A 20,422-nucleotide genomic window follows, 5' to 3' on the forward strand; every position below is an offset into this window, starting at 1 on the left:
AGGTCAAAGAGAGGCTTTGTGAATATATTGTACAGAGTCGTTGAGATGCATGATCCCTGGGGTACTCCACAGCTAATAGGGTAGGACGCAGCACAGGCATTTTCCGAAATATTTTCATTACTCTCTCTTCTAGGAAGGAGACAATCCAAGATGCTGCTGGGGAGAAGGATGCATTCTGTATGCTGGCGCTCCATGCATGGTATTTGATCAAGGTGGATGTTTGGGGAACTGGGGCTTCCAGTTCCCCAAGGATGGCGAATAGTGTCCGTGTTGGCGTTTGGTATTCTAGTGGTAGCTTAGGCTAGGATAATGTTTGTTTTGTATTGTTTAGCCAGGTTAGAGAATTTCTGTTTAAGGGCATTGGAGGGTTTATTTCTCCAACTGGTTTCCGCAAGTCTTTTTTTCTTTAGATCTAAGGTCAGATAGTTCCTGGGTGTACCAAGAATTGGTGTGAGCTGCTGGTTTGGCGTTTTATGGGGCTATGAGGGGCGATAGTATCAATGGTACTAGTTAGTATTTAAGTGCAGGGCAATAGGGAGCAAGAAGGTGGGTTATTGACCAAGGACAAGGGGTATTGGACATACCTGAGTTATAGCAGTTGAGGTCCTATTCAGGATGTGCCCTTTAATGTGCGTAGGGTTGCAGACGCGCTGTTTAAGGCCTAGGGCGGTTAGAGAATTTGCTTGAGAGAGAGCCTGTAGGTCAGTATGGTCATTAAGGCCAAGATTGAGATGCCCCAGGAGAGTCACTTGCAAGTGGGGCTTTACATTTTGTCCTAGGGTATGATGTAGGTCTTCCTCAAATGTCAGGATGGGGGCCCGGCGGGCGAAAGACCAAGTGGTTTGTAGAAGTGTTGGTGGGGGAGCTGGTCAGTTTTAAAGAGAGGATGTCACAATTTCCGTTGAGCAGGTGTTGGATTGTCTGATGCAGCAGTGTTCTTTGGCTATGAGGGTGACTCCCAACTCCTCTGGAGTTCAGTCAGTCTGCCTTTCCTGAAGATGGTGAAGATTGGTGGGGTGGTGAGAGATAAGATCAGGTCTGATGCCAAGATTGGTGTAGCCAGGTTTCTGTGATGGCAAGGGCATCGAGATTGCCTACAGTCGGGAGGTCAAGAGCATGAGCAGGAAGAGAGTGGGTGTTGATCAGGGCTAGATTGAGAGCTGGACCCAAGGGTTTTGTCAATACCTATGAATAACTGGTGAGGGACTTTTTGGTTGACACCTTTTGTGAGTAACTCGCGTTCTGATGCAGCTTGTGTTGGAATATTTTTTTTTTATAAAAAAAAATATTAATGGAAGATCCAATGTCGCATCCGAGTAAGCTACTACGGAGACATACAGACCCTCAAATCCGTTGGTTCAAAGTAGTATGGGTTGGGTGAGTTTACAGTTTTCGATGCGCCGAAAAAGAAAGAGATGAGAAAATCTTTTTTTTTTTTTTTTTTTTTTTTTAAACTTTGGTTTTATTGGCATTTTAAAGAATATAACAAGCAGGCAGTGTTTGTAATCCTCAGTTGTTCACGATGCACTTGCCCAGCAAACTCCCCCCCCCACCACCCAACCGCCCCCCCTTGAAACCCCCCTCCCCCCACCCCTCGTTTTACCAACTCGAACCATGACATAGGGAGATTTGGACTTTTCTTTTGCGTCCATTACTTTGGTAGTGAGTGTGAGCGTCGGCATTCTCTGGTGGCCGACGGCCGACCGAATGTCCCCGGGCCGTGGGCGCCCATTCCGTCCATGGGGTCCCTGGTACTTTATGGTACAGTCTTTCGGCTTAGTCCCCCCGAGCCCCGCTCGGCCCCCCCTCAGGCATCAGTGCACATCCCATCCCCAGGCCTCCCTTACCCCCTGCCAATTTTCAAGGAATGACCCAGAATCATTGTTCACCATGGCCGTTAGTTTGTCCATTAAAAACAAGTTTTTCAATTTCTTTAGCCAGTCAGCCTTGGACGGGGTCTCCGGGCTCTTCCATTTCTGTGCCAATGCCACTCTCCCCGCCCGTAGCATCGTTTCCCACATTCTGGAGTACCTGTAGAGGTCCGAGGTCTCTGGCGGGAGGCCCAACAGCACCGTCAGGGGGTCCTGGGGAAGCAGTTCCTCTGTGACCTCAGCCATCCAGCCCCTCACCTCTGCCCAGTATGCTTGCACCTTCGGGCAGTGCCACCACATGTGGCCTCGTGAGCCCCTCTGGCCGCAGCCCCTCGGGCAATCGGGGGACACCGCCGTAAACATTTTAGACAGTTTCACAGGGTCCCTGTGCCATCCCTGCAGGATCTTAAAGTTATGTTCCATATCTGCCGTGTACAAATTACTGTGAAAAGCAATTTTGAAGATCCTTGCCCATGCGTCTTCCGAAATCACCTCCCCTGCGAGATCGTTCCAATATGAGCAAAAGCCCCTCCGTTCTACCAAATTCACAGTGTTGAGGATTCTATACATTCCGGAGACGGCTCCCTTTCTTGAGGTCGCCATATCAAGGAACTTCTCAAAGGGGGTCAACTGCCTCCTCAAGTTCTCTCCCCATGATTGGTCGCCGAGGATTCCCTTCAAGCGTAGATACTCAAACACGGAAAGAGACCCCCGCCCAATGGCGTCCCTTAGGTCCTCATAGGGCAGGAATTCCCCCTCCCGGAACAGCTGTCCCACCCACTCCAGACCCGAATCAGACCATGCCTGTGCCTTGGAAAAACCCCTGTTACCTAATCTGAACGGGTGTCCCCAGAGAGAGGACATTGGGGATGGCCACGTCGTTAGGTGCGCCGTCTAGGGCCCTCCCTCCAGACTGCCCAAAGGACGCCCAAGGTGGGATGGGATTTCAATCTGTTCGGGATGAACTTGTGTGGCGCCCAGAGAAGATCGCGTACCTTGAGGGGGTGAGCGTCCATGTCCTCCAGGTAAGACCAGTAGGTGCCCATCCCCTCCCTCATGTGCTCCAGGAGGACTCGCAACTGGGCGGCTCGGAAATAGAGCTGGAAGTCAGGCAAGCCGAACCCTCCCTCCTCCCTCGGCAAGGTCAAGACCGCCCTCGCAGTCCTCGGGGTCCTACCCTGCCAGATAAACTCTCGGACCGCATTCTGTAGTGTCCTCATGAGGTGGTCGGGAATGTTGGATGGGAGAGAGGTAAAGAGATACAGCAGGCGCGGCAGCACGTTCATCTTTACTGCCGTCATGCGGCCGTACCAAGACAAGATCATAGAGCTCCACCTCCTGAGGTCCCTGGTAATGCTAGCCAGGGCCGGGTGATAGTTAGCGGGGGACAGTTGGGATAAGTCTCTGGTGAGGACTCCCAGGTAGCGTATAGAAACCCTGCCCACTGTGATCCCATGAAAAGTTCCCACGGGGTCCAGAGCCGGATCGTTTACCCGCATGGGGAGAAGGACCGATTGGAAGCGTTAATTTTTAGCCCCGAGAAGTGCCCAAATGCTTTCACCAGGGACAGGAGGGGGGGGGAGGGAGACTCCGGGGTCCACCAGGTACGCCAGGATGTCTTCGGCGAACAGGGAGAGCCTGAATTCCACCTCCCCCCTCATTATCCCTCTGATCTCCGGGTGCGACCTCACCGCTATGGCCAAGGGTTCCATCGTAAGGATATACAACAGGGGGGACAGTGGACAACCCTGTCTCGTGCCCCGAGAGAGGAAGAAGGGGTCCGACAGCCTGCCGTTCACTTGTACCCTGGCCTTCGGAGCTCTGTAAAGAGCCGTCACCCAACCCCTGATGTGTGCACCGAATCCCATTCTCTGGAGGAGTAGCTCCATATATCGCCATTCGACCCGGTCGAACGCTTTCTCCGAGTCCAGAGAGAGGAGGCTTGCGTCAAGATCGGAGTTCTGGGCGTGGTGGATCAAGTTTATAGTTTTACGGATGTTGTCTGAGCCCTGCCTACCCCTTACAAACCCCACCTGGTCTCCATGGATCAGTGTCGGCAGAATCTTCTCCATCCGTTTCCCAATGATTTTGGCAAGGACCTTGACATCAATGTTTAGTAGAGACATAGGGCGATATGAGGAACAATCAGTGGGGTCCTTACCTTCCTTGGGAAGGACGACAATTATGGCCTCCATCATGGAGTCCGGGAGGGTCTCCCCCTCTAATACTGCATTGAAAACCTTTGCTAAGTGTGGGGCCAGAGTAGAGCGGTACCGTTTATAGAAGGACACTGTGAAGCCATCTTCCCCAGGGGAGGTCCCCGCCTTCATCCCGCTAATAGCATTGCCCACCTCCTCCTCGGTCACCAGCCCCTCCAGTCCCTCGGCCATCTCCCCGGACAGGGCCGGTATCTCCTCGTCCCGCCCGTCACATTCCGAGGTATAGAGTTTTTCATAATATCTCCGGAAGGCCTCTCCTATGTGGGGAGTGTCATGGCCCATGGTCCCCTCCTCACTCCTCACTGCCTTTACCATTCTTTCCCTCTGGACCTCCCTCAGTTTCCAGGCTAGGATTCTGTCCGCTTTGTCCCCCTTTTCGTAATACTTCTGCTTGACCAGTTGGAGGCCTCGCTCCGTTTTGTGTAGGAGGAGGTCTCGCAGCTGGAGCCGATAGTCGGCTAGTGATTCGAGCCGACCGTGATCCAAGGGGGCCGCTCGGGGCCCCACCGGTTGCAGTTGGGCAATTTTCCCCCTCAGGGCTTTCTCCTGGGCTTCCCTCACTCTTTTGGCCTGAGCGCTCATTTTAATGAGAGAGCCCCTTATTGTGGCCTTGAAGGCGTCCCATAGGGTGTGTGGGCCCACCTCGCCATTGTCATTAAATTCAAAGAATTCCGTAATAGCCTCTAGCACCTCCTGGGCACGGACCTCATCTTTCAGCAGGGAATCGTTACATCTCCATCTCCCTCTGCGGTCACTTAGCCAGCCCCTTGCAATGGTGGTTCGAACCAGGTCGTGGTCCGACCAGGGGACGGGGTCGACTTTGTGGCCCGAGACATACGAGTGCAGGGACTCGTCCACCAGAATGTAGTCAATTCTAGAAAAGGACGAGTGGGTGGACGAATAATATGTGTAGGAAGGAGTACCCGTTCCGGGGGAGGGGAGTGTGTCCACCAAGCCCAGCTCTGCGTTAACCTTCCGGAAGGACCGGGCCATGTGGACATCCGTGGGCCTGGAGAGCTGAGGGCCAACACGCCTTCTGTCTAAGTCGGGGTCGATTACCATGTTGAAATCACTGCCCACCACCAACCCCCCCCGGACAAAGAGCTTGAGTTTCTCCGCCACTCGCTCCCAAAACTGGGCCTGGCCCTCATTGGGACCGTAAATCCCCGCCAGGGTGAGCGGTGAGCCCTGTAGGGATCCTCGCACCAGCAGGAATCGGCCTTCCGGGTCTTTCACTATTTCCTCTTTTACAAAGCCCACGTTTCTCCCCAGAAGGATGGCCACCCCCCTCTTCTTGGACCTGTGGGACGCGCAGAACACCTCTCCTATACCTCCCCCCCTCATTGTGGGTTCCTTTCCTCTTGCCCAGTGAGTCTCTTGCAGGAAGAGGATATCAAGACCGGCCCTTCTGAATTCTCTAGTGACCAGGGACCTCTTCGTGGGGGTGTTCAGGCCCCGTACATTGAGAGTGCCCACCCCCAGGGCCGGCAGACCCTCAGCCGTCATCTAGCTGCTCCGCTCTCCGTGTCGGCTCACCTACACCACCTATGTTTGGATACTCCCATGGTTGGATCCTTTGCACCCCCCCCCTCCCCACCCCTTCCGGGGGGCCTGTAACTATTCCCCAACTGCCCCCCGGACCCCCCCCAAACTGAAACCCCCCAACTCCCGCGTTAACCCCCTCCCCCCTCCCCGGCGTCCAGCCAAGTTGTCCCGCCATATCTGGCTTTTGGCTGAACCACCAGCCCGCTCCCCTGGCCGGGCCGATCGTTTTGGAAGCTGTTCCTCCTGAGCCCCCCGGGCCCCCCAGGGCCCCACCCCTTCAATACATCCCGTATACTTGCTGTTCGTCGGGGCGTAGGAATCGGTACACCCACATGCACCTGACTGAGCTGTCCCAACCTGTGTGCAGCGATCCCTTTCCTAGTCATCCGGGTCTCTCCTCTCCCCGTCTTTAGCCGGTGAAGGCGTATTCATTTTTCTGAACTTTCGTGCGCCGGTTCGCCTCCTCCTTTCCCCCGACGGGCCGGGTCCACTAGGTCCTGCCCTCTCCGGCCCCGACGGGCCCCTCTGGTCATTCGTGTCCGTCGCATACTCCAGCAGGGCTCCCCGGATGTCCTCTTCAGTAACCAGGGTAGTTCTTTGGCCCATGTATTCGAAAGTCAGGGAGAAGGGGTAGCCCCATCTGTATCGCACTCCCTTCTCCTTGAGTAACTGCGTGAGCGGGCGACACATTCTCCGCTTGGCTAGCGTGTAGGCGGAAAGGTCTTGGAATATTGAGACCTGAGCATTGTTGTAGGTGATATTTCTGGCCTTCCTGGCTTCCTCCAGCACCTTCGTTTTCTCCGAGTAGTAGTGGAACCTGACCAGTATCGACCGGGGGCCCCCCGGTCTGCCCCCCGCCCTATGCACCCTGTCGAACGTAGGTTCTGTGGTCATCTCTTCGGCGAATAGGAGGGTGATGATGTCCTGCACTGCTCTGATGACGTCCCTCTCTGTCTCTCCTTCCAACTCCGGCACCCCGAAGATTCTGAGGTTATTCCTTCTCTCCCTATTCTCAAAATCGTCCATCTGTCGGGCTCTCTCCTCTTCTCTCTTTTCCAGGGCCTCCAGCCTCACCTTAAATTGTATGTCTTGGGTCACTGATGAGGATTGATTGGTCTCAACCTGGAGTAATCGGTCTTCGACCTTTTCCACCCTCTGGTCCATTTTCTCGAGTTTTTGGGCTATGTCAGAGCGCATGTCCCTGATTTCTTGTAGGATCGAGGCGAAGCCCCTCTCCATAGCTGACGGGGGGGGGGGGAGCCGCATCCTCCGACTGGGCCATGGTTCTTTTGAGGCCCAAACCGTTGTTGCCCCTCTTGGCTTCTTGAAAGCGGTACCCCTGCAAAGTCTCTCTCCAGCTCATCCGGTGTATGACCCGAGGGCAGGGGGTCCGCCTTTTGCGCCCCCCTCGGGGGGGGGGGGGTGGGGAGGCCTCCCCGGCACGGGCCGCAGGCGCTTCCGTGAGATGGGCCCCGCGCCTCGGGGAGCAGGCTTCACCTCACTGAGGGCGGGCACACGCCCCACCGTCGCCCGGCGGGGGCCTCACACCCTATATCGGGGTCACTGTGGCCAGCCGGGGCCCGTCCTTTCTTCTTCTTTTTTTTTTTTTTTCCCCGCGGACCCGAGCCCTGGGACCCTCGACGGGGGGGTTGCAGCTCCTGTCCCCCTTACACTTAGGATTGATCCCCACAGTGGGGGGGGGATCCTTCCGGGCGGGCACTCGCCCCACCGTCCCTCGGCGGCGGGGGCCACTCACCCGGGTAGCAGCTAGAGGCAGGAGGGGGGGGCGGTGCTCGAGCGCACCCCCTCACCTCCGATCCCCGGCACGAATCCACAGCCTCCCCATGGGGGCCCGCTCCCGCCGCCCGCGGATCCTCAGCTTCGGCGGGGGAGGGGGGGCCCGTCCTCTGCAATGGCCGGGCCCGGAGGCGCGAGAGGGGCACCGGCGCACCCCGACGGGGGTTTGCTCAGGGACCGCGTCGTCCCGTCTCCGCTCCCCGCTCCCAGCGCTGGTCTCCGGCTCCAGTCGGGGGTGGCTTGCACTCCGCCCGCCTCTGCCGCGTGTCGTCCGGAGATACGCCGGAAGGCTGCACTGCCCTGCTGGTTCTGCGGCGGGGCGGGCCGCGTATCTTGTCTTCCCGCGGCTCACGCGGGACTCGATCTCGGGCTTCCCGGGGTCCGCAGACTCCGTTCTTTTGCTGCGGGGGTGCCCGGGGGTCAATCGACTGGAAAATGCGGGTGGGGCTCCGGGGGGGGCACGGGGGGGGGCTCAATACCCTCTGACAGACCGGATCCGGCGGGAGCGATGCGATCAGGCAGCCATTGCCTGTGCGCCCCCTGGTGGCCTCGATGAGAAAATCTTGATGTGTTTTTTTTTTTCTTTGGTGATTCTTTTTTTTTTTTTATTAAACGTATTGGAATTATAGCCTTTATGAATGACATGTGTTTTGGCAGGTTTACATTGCCTTTTTTCAAATCCAGGCCTTATTTGCTTAGTTAAATATCTGCATAATGCAAGGAAAACAGTGCGTCCTGGGTTCAATCCCACCTCATAAAAATGTGTCCTCCGTGTGCCGGGTGGTACACGGAGGACACATTTTTATGAGGTGGGATTGAACCCATGATGCACTGTTTTCCTTGCATTATGCGGATATTTAACTAAGCAAATAAGGTGGTTGGTGGAATAGTTGCTGAAGTTGGGGGTCCACTTGCAGCATAGGCCAGTTCCTTTGAACTATCCTCTTAATTCTCCCACTTTGGGTCGACAGTGTGGTCACATAGACTAAGGGTTCTCCCAGTTTAGGAGGCTTGGGTATTAAGTGTGTCTCTCTGTCTATTGATCTTACTTTCTCTGCGACCCCCGAGTTGAGCGTGGGGTTGTTGCTTCTTGCTCTGAATTTCATCTCCAATAGAAGACTTGACATTCATATTCAGGGGACTCGGAGATGTTTATTCTGTAGCAAAGGAATTGGCTAATGGTACACTGTCAATGGTTGTTTGTGGATGGAAGTTGGTTGCTAGAAGGAGGCTATTTTTGTCTGTAGTTTTGGTGTAGACTCTGCTTTCCAACTTCTGTCCCTTGCTGTAGATTTCAACATCAAGAAAATGAATCACTGATTCATTGGTTTCTGTAGTGAATTGAATTCTTGGATGCATTTCATGCATCATGCCAAAAAAGCTCTGTAACTCATCAGATGGTTGAGTCCAAATTGTCATCGATGTACAAGACATAGTGGGAGAGATGACGCATCCATCTGGGAGAGGAGAGTACGTGCTCATATGCAAGAAAATACATAGATGGTTTGGCATAGCATGGTGCCATCGCGGCACCCATACTCGTGCCTGATATCTGTAAGAAAAATCTAAGAGTCTGTCACCTTGACACTTATTCGTTTTCAATAGTAGCCTAAATGAACATAGAAGAACAATTATGGTACTACAACCATTTTTAGGTTATTCCAGTAAGAATTATATGGAACTAATTATTTCCCAACAGGCTTGACCTTGCACCACCATAATATGGGCCAGAATGTCAGTACTATTTGTTACACATTTGTATAGTTATAAATACTATCTATATTCTTCCCCGCAGGTGTCTACAAGCAAAATACTACAACCCATAGGAACAAATAGCTCACTTGCCTTGAAGATGGATTATTAGGAATCCGAAACGCGTTAGCAACATAATAATCTGAAAAGAGCTATTTTGGATTTTTCGAAAAAGCACCGTAGCACTGAGAGAAAGTGCACCGTCAAACAACGTCAGTGAAGAAAGATGGCAATCCCACTTCGAATCCTTATTCCAAAATCCAACAAAATCGGGTACGATCCTTCAGGATGACACAGAAACATCCTGGGAAGATGTCTCGAGTGAAGAGGACATTACATTAATCATACGCAAGCTAAAAGCATCAAGACCCCCAGGACCAGATGGGGTCACAAACGTTGACCTTAAAAATTTCATATCAAAGTGGACGCCTTTTATCAGCTCGGTCTTCAACAACTGTTCGAACCTAAGAACGATCCCAAGATCATGGACTTCATTGACAGTGGTGCTAATCTACAAAAAAGGAGACAGAGCAGACCCATGAAACTACCGGCCAATTGCTCTCCTAGATACAATCGGGAAAATGTACGGGATGCTTCTATTAAAGAGATTTCAAAATGGGCAAAGTCAGCGCCTTGTGCCGATCCCTTTCACGCCGGCTTCAGAAAAAACTCAGCCACAACAGTGAACATCATGCTGCTCAGCATAGCCAAAAGCAAAATCCACGAAGGTCCATCAAGAGTGTTCTTGGCGTTTATAGACCTAACGCAAGCTTTTGACCTAGTGGATAGAGCGAAGTTGTGGTCTAAGCTCCGGACCTGGAACTGCCCGGAAACCATTCTTGCCCTGATAAAGGCTCTTCACACCGCCACAACAATGAGGGTCAAACTGAACAAAAACGGTCTTCTGTCAGCAGAGATACCTACGTGCCGAGGAGTAAAGCACCTCCTCGGCACCTACACTATTCATCGCATTCATCAGTGATTTCAAAGACTCGTGCTTGACCATCAGAGCTTTCCCTCCAAAAATTGGGTGTGACCCGGTGTTGCGACTACTTTATGCCAACAACCTCACACTGCTGGACCAAACTCAGATAGGCCTACAAAGGCAACTGAACAATTTGTCAGAATACATTGGCCAGATGAACTTGGAGATAAATAAGACAAAAACAAAGATCTTGATTCTGGAAAGGAATACCAAAAGGTCTAACAGTTTCCACTGGAACCTTGAAAAGGTCCAAATTGAAACCATGAGCAACATCAGATACCTGGGAGCAATGATCGACAGCACCAGATCCGAACTGAGTATGCAAAGATACCTCTGGACAAAAACCTGCTCCTTGACAATGCGGGCCCATGTCCTAGACAAGAAATTTGGTCGCTTCTCTTTAATTCCAATAGTTCTACAAAGCAAAAGTCGTCCCTGCCTTAACATACGCCGGAGACGCTATGCCAACAATCTCTGACAACTTCCTGCAAAAAATAGAGGGACACTTCTGGAGATCGGGGATTAATCTGCCAAAATCAACCCAGATTGCAGCCATCAGAAGAGAACTAGGCCTGCCCTCTCTTAAAGCCACAGTCGAATTCAGCAGCATTTCCCTATTTAGGAAAGCGATACTTCCGGAAGCCCTGACCCTGTACAAACGGATTGACAATGAAATAAAAGGAGGAAGCTGCAAAATGTTAACAAACTGGACAAAACAGAAAAAAAACAGCTTGACTTAATTGCGTGCACGGAAGTCTACTTCATCTCAAATCCTCTTAAAATCAAAAAGAAACTAGCATAGCTGGACTGGATTACCACTCTGGAAAATTGCAAAGAAAAACAACCTCCTTTCTTACCTGCCATCTCACACCACGAAACTGAATGAAACAAGGCAATTTCTCTGGAGATTCCCAAACAAGCCATTGAGGCACATCTTTTTAAGAGCGCGCCTTAATCTCTTGCTCACAAATGAAATTCTCCACGTCAGAGGCCAATAGTCCACAAAAACCTGCAGGCTATGCAAAAACAACGACCAGACTGAGTCGGTTCGTCATCTTTTACTGACCTGCCCGGCTATTTCTCAGATCAGACAAGCATACCTGCGCCCGGTGCTAGCAGCCTACACTTCTAGAGAAGAAGAAAAATGGTGGCCACGGCTGATGAGTCGGGAAAAATCTTCTTGGACAATTGCCACGGCAAAGATCTTACAAGCGGCACTGGCGGAATGCAATAAAATGAACACAAACCACGAAATCAACTCTGCTTGAGAAAAGTCCGTGGACACAACACAGATCAACTTGAAATCTTGACTCTGTAACCACCCAGCTCATAAAACGAACCAATCAGCAACCAACGAATCAAATGGAATATGGAAAGGACGGACACTTTGAGACCAACCTTGTAAAATCAAGTCCTCTTGATACACACAAGTAAAAATTCAAATACACATTTAAAAAAAAATCTGAAAGGAGCTATTTTGGATTTTTCGAAAAACTTGTGGTGTATGACCACAAAGCTTGTATAAATGTTGTAAACACAAGTTTTTTTAATGTTTTGAGATACCCTGATGCACATGTGAACAAACTGTGTTATTTACACTATGGTTCTTTCCTTAGAACCCTGTACTTTTGCTACCTCATTGTGTTTTGTACTGATATTTCTCCAATTTTGATGTGATAAAGTGTTTACCTTTTGTTCACAACAACAGAAGTCGAGTTATTGTTATCTAATACATCAGATTATTTATTGTTTTTTGAACAGGCTTTACGACATTTGATTGCTTGAATATATATCTGGAAAACGTTTTGGACCATTATTGAATGTAATTGTGTACTATATTGGTTTACGTGTGTGCCTTCCCGCTGTGGGTGACCCAGATTACAGACCACTGGATGCTGTTTGGGACAATATTTCCCCCAAGGAGTGCATATTAGGGATACCGGGTGGTGACATTCGGTTTCGTTCTGTAAAGGGGAAAACCATGGGTGTAATTATAGGGCGGACAGGGGGTTTTGCCCCCCACCAACTTCTGTGGAATGCCTTTTTGTCCCCCATCTTTTGGAGGGATGGCAGGGGGTTCCTCACGTTGCTCTGTATCAACAGAACATTAATATGTGGTCCATAAAACACATTAAGGGATGGAGGGTGAAATTACTATTAGCAGGGACGTTTGTCCCTTTAGAAATGTGAATGGGAGGGAGTGATCAGAAGTGAGAAGGGTGCACAATGTTGCCTGCTTTATGAAATAATGACAATGCCTTTAAAACCCAAGGGGGATTTGTTAGGCTCACATTAATCTACATGATGATATTATGATTTAAGCCATACTCCCATTGCTCAACATATTTCTATGACAATGAATACAGTGTATGGTTAGTTGAAAGGCTAGTTTATTATGTAATGTGGTTTACTTCCAAGGCATTGCTATAAATATTTATTTAAGCACATGCAATGTATGCAAAACCTTAATAAATATCTATATTAACTAAACCTGGAAAGATGTGCGCGGTCGTTTAAATTATCCACATCCCAGTTTCACCATTTAACGAAGTGTGTGATCCTGAGCAAATTATTTAATCACATTGTGCCTTTTATGCAGATCTGCAAGTGATTCTGATTCACTTCAAAGCTTATATTAATGTATCATGGTATTATAATGGAAAAGCCCAATGACTATAGAGTTGCTCCACATATAACTATAGTGCAATTTAGGTATTTTGCACCACAAAGTTATTTGTCACTTGGCTTATTTATGGAAATTTATTCTAAAGTCACTTCCATGGTGCCTCCAAGTATCAAAGACTGATGATGCTCCTTTCAATGTCCTTTTCTGTGAAGTCACTTCTGTTGGTGCAATCCATATAATAATTAGGAAGTTTGCATGTATTTTGCCTCAGAGGGCTTGGACAGAGCTCTAATAGATGAGGTTTGTGCATCTTAAATGATCCTGCAGTTTTATTTTTCTTGTTGTGTGTTAAAATGCCATCTTCCACTATGGTTACCAAAAAAGTAGATTGGGCCAGGGGTGGGCGGTTTGGGAGTGCCAATGAGACCATGTGAAATTTCACACACTGTATTTCTGTGCTCATACCCCCTAGCCGCCCCCCCCCCACACCCTCCACACACTCTTACAATTCTGGACACTCCCCTGCTTATTTTGGTAAGTGAATCAGTTTTTGGTGTCCTGTAACCTGAACCATGACACTCATTTACTCATTTGCACCAAACTGTCCTTAAAAAGAGTCTGCAAAACTCAAAATACTTTTTGCCCGTTTGGTGAAGATCATTATTGGCGGCAGGGGAAGGCCTCTTAAACGTGTGCTTTTAACGCAAAATCCCATACAGTTCCTTCTGCGCACCGAGAGCAAAAACTGCTTAACAAAAGTTCACCATGTTTGGAAGGCGTATAGCACTCAGCTTCATTTCACAGAATTTGCAGAGTACGATAGTTTTGGGTCACAGGCTTTCTCAGCTGGACTCTTTCCACTCTACTTGGGGAGGGCGCACCTTTCGCCAACTTCATTTTGAAATTAGGATGTTGGTGCTTTAGTAGCATCTGAAAAGGGGCAAGACTAATTTTAGAGGCGTTGTAGAGCTGTGGCTTGCCACAGAGAATGCACCATTTGTTATTGTGTGTGTGTCTTCATTCCTGGGGCCTTAATGTGTACTGTGAGCTCTGCTCACATTGTCCAAGTGTGACATGCGCCCTCACTAGGGTCAGCCAGCAGCCCAGCCCCCCAACAAACATACACAAACACAATTAAAAATGATAAAAAAAACAAAAAAAAGTACCCCAGCTCGGCTTTCAAATGCCGCCCAGACCACGTCTCATGTTACACCAACCTAACCTCGCACCCACGCACCTCCAGACGCAGCACATCCCACTGCCCTGAATGTGATGATTGTGGCCCCCCAGCACATCCAGGCAGAAACCAGCCAGCTGAAGGAGCCTCCTAGTTCCTGTCTTTGTGTCGCACAAACACAAAGCCGGAAAGCGATTATCTGTGCTGCGGCCCCTGGAGGTGCTGCTGCTAGTGTGGCAGCACAGACGCTACACCCTGCAACAGCCAGTTCAGCAACCTGGCTGCTGACTTTGAGTCAGGCCAGACAGGGTGAGGGACCTGACATACGTAGATGGTAGTTTTGGAGGTGATTCCTTACAGGACGCTTCAAGTATCAAATCTGGTAATGCATCAAGAATTTAATAGCCTTGAAAAAGACATCATGTCGAAACACGTGTTGGCTGGTCTTTTGCACAAGAAAATAAACTGGACTTAACAAGTCCACTTAAGACTACATGAGCCTCATTACAAATCAGGTGGTTCGGAAATAACGGTGGCGGTAAACCCACCGCCACCGTTGTTTCCGGACCGCCTGATCCCGATTCCTGCAGGCTGGAGGTGATGTTCCCGCCAGGTTTGACCTGGCGGGTTTAACACCGCCCGCCTGCAGGCGGACGAGGAAACACCGGCAGCATTACGAGATGCTGCCGGTGTTTCCATGATCCCCATTCCCACTGAGTCCCACAGGACTCAATGGGAATGGGGATTAACACCATTCCGCCTCAGTTATTCCCGGAAAACCGGGGTTGTAATGCCCCGGTAATTCCGGGAATCACGGAGGCGGAATGGTAATACGAGTCCGGTGGTAACCAGGCGGTTTTACCGCCGGACTCGTAATGAGGCCCTATGACTTTTAACTCAAGCGTTACTAAAACCGAATAATCTTTTGGAAAACATGTTGTAGAGCTGCATTTACCAAGCGAGAAGTGTGAGGGGTTTTCTTCTTTCTATTGGAATTAAGTTTGTGAATGTTATGTTGTCATTGGGTGCATGGCAGGCCGACTGAAGATGTGTGGGGGCCCAATTGAATTTAAAAATATGCCACCAGTCTTATGAAAGTTATAAAAGAGCGTCAGCAATGGACTCTTGTGTTGTAGTAGTTTAGTGTTATCGCTCAAGGATTTAGGTTGTTTGACCGAGGTACAAAATCACGGCGGAATTGACCATAGTCATTTTAGCTGCAAATAAGTTTTACCTCGGTACAAACAACCAAACCCATGTCCCCCCAAACCGCCAGTACACCCATAACCCCCCCTACTTATCTTTTCCCATTCTGCCACTTCTCGTGTACCCTGCAGCGTCAGATCCATCCATCTAACGTAGGTTGTATCTGACGCTGCAAAGTCCCTTTTTCTTCTTGTTTTTGTTGAGTCCCCTGCCACCAATGCTGAGGAAGCTGGGAACCACCAAAGCCAAAACATACCGAACATGGAGAGCGGGGACACACACCCGCAACCCCAGCTCTTCATGTTCAGTATCTTCGGCTTCGAACTAATGGTGGTGACCGAATTCAGTCAAATCTACCATTCGACCAAATTCTTTCAAACAATTTGGCCGAAACGATCCCTAAGAGCCACCACCCGCCCGCCCTCTCTCCACCCCACCCCTGTCCCCCCCAAAATTTTCAGCAAAGTTACTCCACTGGGGAAAACACAGCCACAACCTGTAATATAAGGATAGGTTAACACAAATATAGCATTAGGCAGTTCTTCAGAATCGATCCCTAACTTAAGCAGTCCAGCCCTACGAAGTGGGGAGCTTTGTGCTCAAAAGTACAGTAGTGCGTTGAAAACGCACAGTCATGCGTAATGAAGGAAAGTGGGTCCTCTTCAGGGAGTTGTAGCAGTTCAGGAAGGGGCTTGAGGCAATGAAGGACAGTGTCCCACTATTCTAGGAGGGTCTACCCTTGCAGGCAGAGCGAGTTTCGGGAATAGCTAGGGAGCACAGGCTAGCCCAGCTAAGGTGAGTATCTTTTTAGGGATTCTCATGCGTAAAGAACAATGGCTGTGCCAGGGGGCCACTGGTAAGTGATGCAAGTACTCACCGACCCATGAAACAGTCTGGGCCAACCTTTGCCAGTCTAGGCCAGGTCGCTTGTAGGTTCAACCTCTGCAGTTGCGCATTGCTCTGGCTCTAAGGGGCTGTAGGACAGGACAGTCATCCGTGGCGGGACAGTAGCCTTTTCTCAGCTCACGATGAAGAAAAGAGGACAGTTCCAGTGCAGTCAATCTCAGGGCACAGGGGGCCAGGCAGGCAGGGCTCCTACAATGACCGTTACCACAGCTGGGCGACACAGGGACCGCCAATGCCCGTGGCATGGCTGACTCTCTGAAATCGCAACCCAGAGGATCTAGGACTATGAAATCTGGCGGTAAAGGGCCCAGGACCACAAGCTAGCAATTCCCCAAGTCTCGAGTGCCAAATCGGGACGGCAGCTCTCCTATACAATACTCAAGTTTCAAGCTGGTTAGTACTTTGGATGACCCAGGAACACTTCCGATGAGGCTCTTTTGGAGGGCAATCAGGAGGTGCCGAGAGTAGTTGTTCCAACTACTCCAAAGGGTCAAAGCGCCCTTGCAGGCCTTCACTGATCGATGCAAAAACAAAGTTCCGACGGGACAACAGCGGGCTCAGAGTGCCAAACCTTCCAGCACGTCTCTGACGGTTCCACTAGTCTGCTTTAGCATTTTGCGATACTTGGCTCCTTTTGTAGTTCGTAGAGAACTTCCATTTATTCACCTGGAATGAATGCAGAGCCCTTTCTCTTATCAAATCTGGGCTAGCCAATGGAGGATCTGCTCTCTTGCATGCACACCAGACATGGACCAATTACTGTCCACGGTGGTCCCAGTCATTTAGGCATACCAGACATACTGGCACCAGTAGTGTGTATTGGGACCAGACAGCCCAATCCTCTTCCTGGGCACTAGCACACGTGACATGCAGGAGCCCGTGAAAGTTGCGGCTTTCGTGGGAGGCTGGATGTCCAAATAAGAAATTCCCGGGTCTGCTCGACCTGGGGGAAGGCAAAGGATCAAAATGGCCAAAGAACAGAACAAAATAATTATTTTGACATGGCCCTGCTCGGCACTGGCCACAGTCTTGAGCCAAACACGGTAAACATAATATTGTTCATTAAAAAGAAGTACCAATACTATAAATGTAAACTGCTGCCACCAGTTCCTCCTAGGCACACTTGTACAGTAACCAAAAATTCCTTAGAGGGTGTCTAGGGCCATAAAACAAAAGGACCTCTATGCTCGGTGCTAAATCCCTCAAGAGACAAACTAACGCTGTGGCCTCGGCTTCAACCTATACATGCAAACTTATCACTGCATGCAGACCCTTCCTCACCAACTGCATCATCCTGGCCAGAACCCTCATTATGGCCAAAATCGACTACTGTAATGCCCGTTATCTTGGGACCAGCCAAAGGAACATTAACAAACTGCAAGTAACACAGAACAATGCTATTAGAGCTTCTCTTAACATTCCTAGGAAACTTCACATTTCCAACACTAGGCGCAGTTTACACTGGCTCCCTGTTGCTCATAGAATATCCCTCACAACCCTTGCGCTCACCCATAAGTGCCAGTCCAACCTGGCCCCTGCCTATCTAGCCAACCGTTTCATCCTTCACTCCTCATCCCGTCCGCTGAGATCGGCCCAAGCCCACACCTTATCCATGCCCAGATTCAAGCTGCAAAAAGCAGGCAGGTCTAGCTTCCCAGTCCTTGCTGGCAAATTATGGAATACACTTCCTAACTCACTTAGAGCTGAACCGTCTTATCACTCATTCAAGAGTAAGGCGAAAATCTGGCTCTTTGCGCAGGACATTGTTCCCACATGCATCTAACATGTATCACCGTGTAAATTTACTGTATAACACTTGTATCCTACGATAAATGTGTGCATTGTATGCACACCCACTTTCTACTTATCTTTCATTCTCGTATTACCTTGTCTATATCTATGTTGTATTGTATGTTATTTTTTACCTGCCCTCCTGTACCCGTGTATACCTGTATTTCAGCCTGTACACAGGGCGTTACCTGCCACCCTGCACTTTTTTGTCTTCTGTAACTATGTACCTTTGAGAAATGCGCCGAGATGCCTTTGGGCCAGGTGCGCTATACAAATAAAATAAATACAAATACAAAAACAAATAAGGTGCTTGGCACGTAGATAAAAAGTTACCCAGAAATGGCAACATAGTCGAAGACTAAAGGAAACATAGTTTCCCAGTACTGACCGTCTGAAGAACGTGTCAGTTTCCTCATAACAGATGAGCAAAAGCCCAGAGAAGCGCAGCTGAAGGCTGTGCTCCACTGGAAAAAGTCAGGTTAGGTTAGCCAAAGAAAAGCAAAAAGTTTGGGGTGTCCATAAATGGAGGGGAACTTGCACCTAAGGGAAATCTTTCCTAACAGCTAGGTCTCTAGAGGGAGTAGTGCAGGTGTCATCAGGTGGAGCTGCCACCCAAAATGGGCCCAGTGTGGACTTCAGCTGAAACAGTTTTGGGAGCAAAATTAGCAGCATTGGGAGGAGCTGCAGCGCAAATGGGCATGGTATTGGTAGCAAGAGGTAGCAAGAGGGGTAATTGCAGTCCCTATAGGCACATTCAGCCCTACAGATAAGGTGTGTATCAGCCACTTGTACTCCCTAGAAATAGGCAAATACTCCTCAAAAATGAAACTAGGGAGTAAAAATACTCCAAACACAACAAAAAAAGGGAAACAGACACTAATTACCTTGTGCTCCATGGATATGTTTGGATGAGCAGTGCAACGTAGTAGCAATCGAAGAAACTACTATTATTACTGCCCTATTGGAAGACGTAAACATGTATCTTTTAATGTGTATGAATAGCTAAGTGCAAATAAATAATTATTACAAAAGCATTTAAATTTCCCAGTTAATACATATTTTTTCTCGCTTATAAAATGCTCACAATGGGAATTGGTCTTACATTTTTACTCCCTAAAAAATCATTTTACTCCCAACTTTAAAAAATAGGGAGTAAAATACACTTCAAAATTTTATCTGGAGCACTGGACACAATATTTGGAATGATAAGTATTGTGTCCTTACAAGGGGGAGTGTTGTTAGGGGCAGCATCACCAATTTGAGGCATAGCTGTCATGATGCCCGCTCCCGGGGAGCCGGTTCAAGCCCGGCGTCCCCGAAAGCGGACATCTAGTCCCCAAGGAAGGACCCAGCAACCCCATATAGGGGCCCTTTGGACAGTGTCCTGGCGCTTATGGCGCCATAGGCGCCAGGCTCATTATGGGAATGCTTGGGTGCACTTACCTGATGCAGACCATGCTGCAGGATCCCGGCCTCCTTGAGGCCTGAAAGGAACTACTTTACCTGTGGGACTACTTTACCAGCCGGGCGTGGTCGGGGAAAGATACATACCTGATTGGAGGAAGGATACATACCTGGAACTTCTTCCAAGGCTATTTAAACCCCACCCGAACAGCCACATGTGCTTCGCGTTGTTCTGCATCTAGCAGCTGGACGCTCACCGTGTCTGCTCCTGCATCCTGACTTCTGCCACGCCTTTCACCATCCTGGATCACCTGCAAAGGAAGAGAAGAGGAGAACAGAAGAAGGAAAAGTCCTTACCTGCTAAATCCGCATCCCGGAGATATCTCGCCGACAATCCTGAAAAGGAAGACTTTAATTTAAAAGCTCATTGCGTCGATCGCTGCAGCGCCGCATTCCACTCACCTTTACAGGGCGCCTCCATGTTCAGCAGCGATCATCCGGATTCGCAGTCACGTCCCAGCGCCTAGGGAGAAAAAGACCAGAACAAAAGGTGAGAGAGAGAAGGGAATAAGGAAAGCTAAATCTCCATGTTAAGACTTACCTGTTGATTCATTCCCTCTTCATTTCGGGTCCGTGCCGCATCCTGGCATTTCCGGACCCCGGCCCCTAAGGGGAAAAAGAGACATCAGCGTTAATGAGCGAATGAAAAGACATTACCAAAAAACGCTCATTAAAGACTTACCTGATTTCTACAAGGATTTCACCTCTCATCTCGGGTCGGTGCCTGTTCCCCGGCATTCCGTACTCCGGCCCCTATGGGGAAAAAGACACTAGCATTAGTACATTAATGCTTGGACACAAGGGGAACCTCTTATCAAAAAACTTACCTGGAAGCCAAGCAAGTTTGGTTCTCACCAATCCGAAAATCCAGTGAAGTAACTGGATACCAATGCGCCCCTGCATCAGAAGCAGGATGGAGAGCTCGTCCTTCCAGACCCTAAGGTGAGACGCTACGAGAAATCACAGAAGGGTTTGAAGGAGGGTGAGAGGGGAAGTGGGAGGCCGATTGCATTACCCCGCAGACAGTTAATCCCCTATTTTCGCCTACAGAAGGATACTTCTGCGAGCCAGACAAGCCAGATT

At 49.6% G+C, this 20,422-nt stretch overlaps 1 protein-coding gene across 3 annotated transcripts in view; it reads left to right on the forward strand.

Annotated features, from left to right (window-relative positions):
• The window catches only part of LOC138566243 (protein SPT2 homolog), a 133,239-nt gene that overhangs the window by 97,796 nt on the left and 15,021 nt on the right, over window positions 1–20,422 (forward strand). For 2 of the 3 annotated variants that reach the window (XM_069643323.1, XM_069643333.1), the window contains exon 2: window positions 9,228–12,637. The exons of the other annotated variant lie outside the window; for it this stretch is intronic. In XM_069643323.1, coding sequence (XP_069499424.1) covers window positions 9,228–9,296 — 69 coding nt within the window. In that variant the 3' untranslated portion in view covers window positions 9,297–12,637. Of the gene's footprint in view, window positions 1–9,227; window positions 12,638–20,422 lie in introns of those variants that run through there. 3 annotated transcript variants of the gene reach the window in all.

This window comes from Ambystoma mexicanum, chromosome 1p (assembly GCF_040938575.1).
Source record: "Ambystoma mexicanum isolate Mex_15411 chromosome 1p, UKY_AmexF1_1, whole genome shotgun sequence".
Lineage (NCBI taxonomy): Eukaryota > Metazoa > Chordata > Amphibia > Caudata > Ambystomatidae > Ambystoma > Ambystoma mexicanum.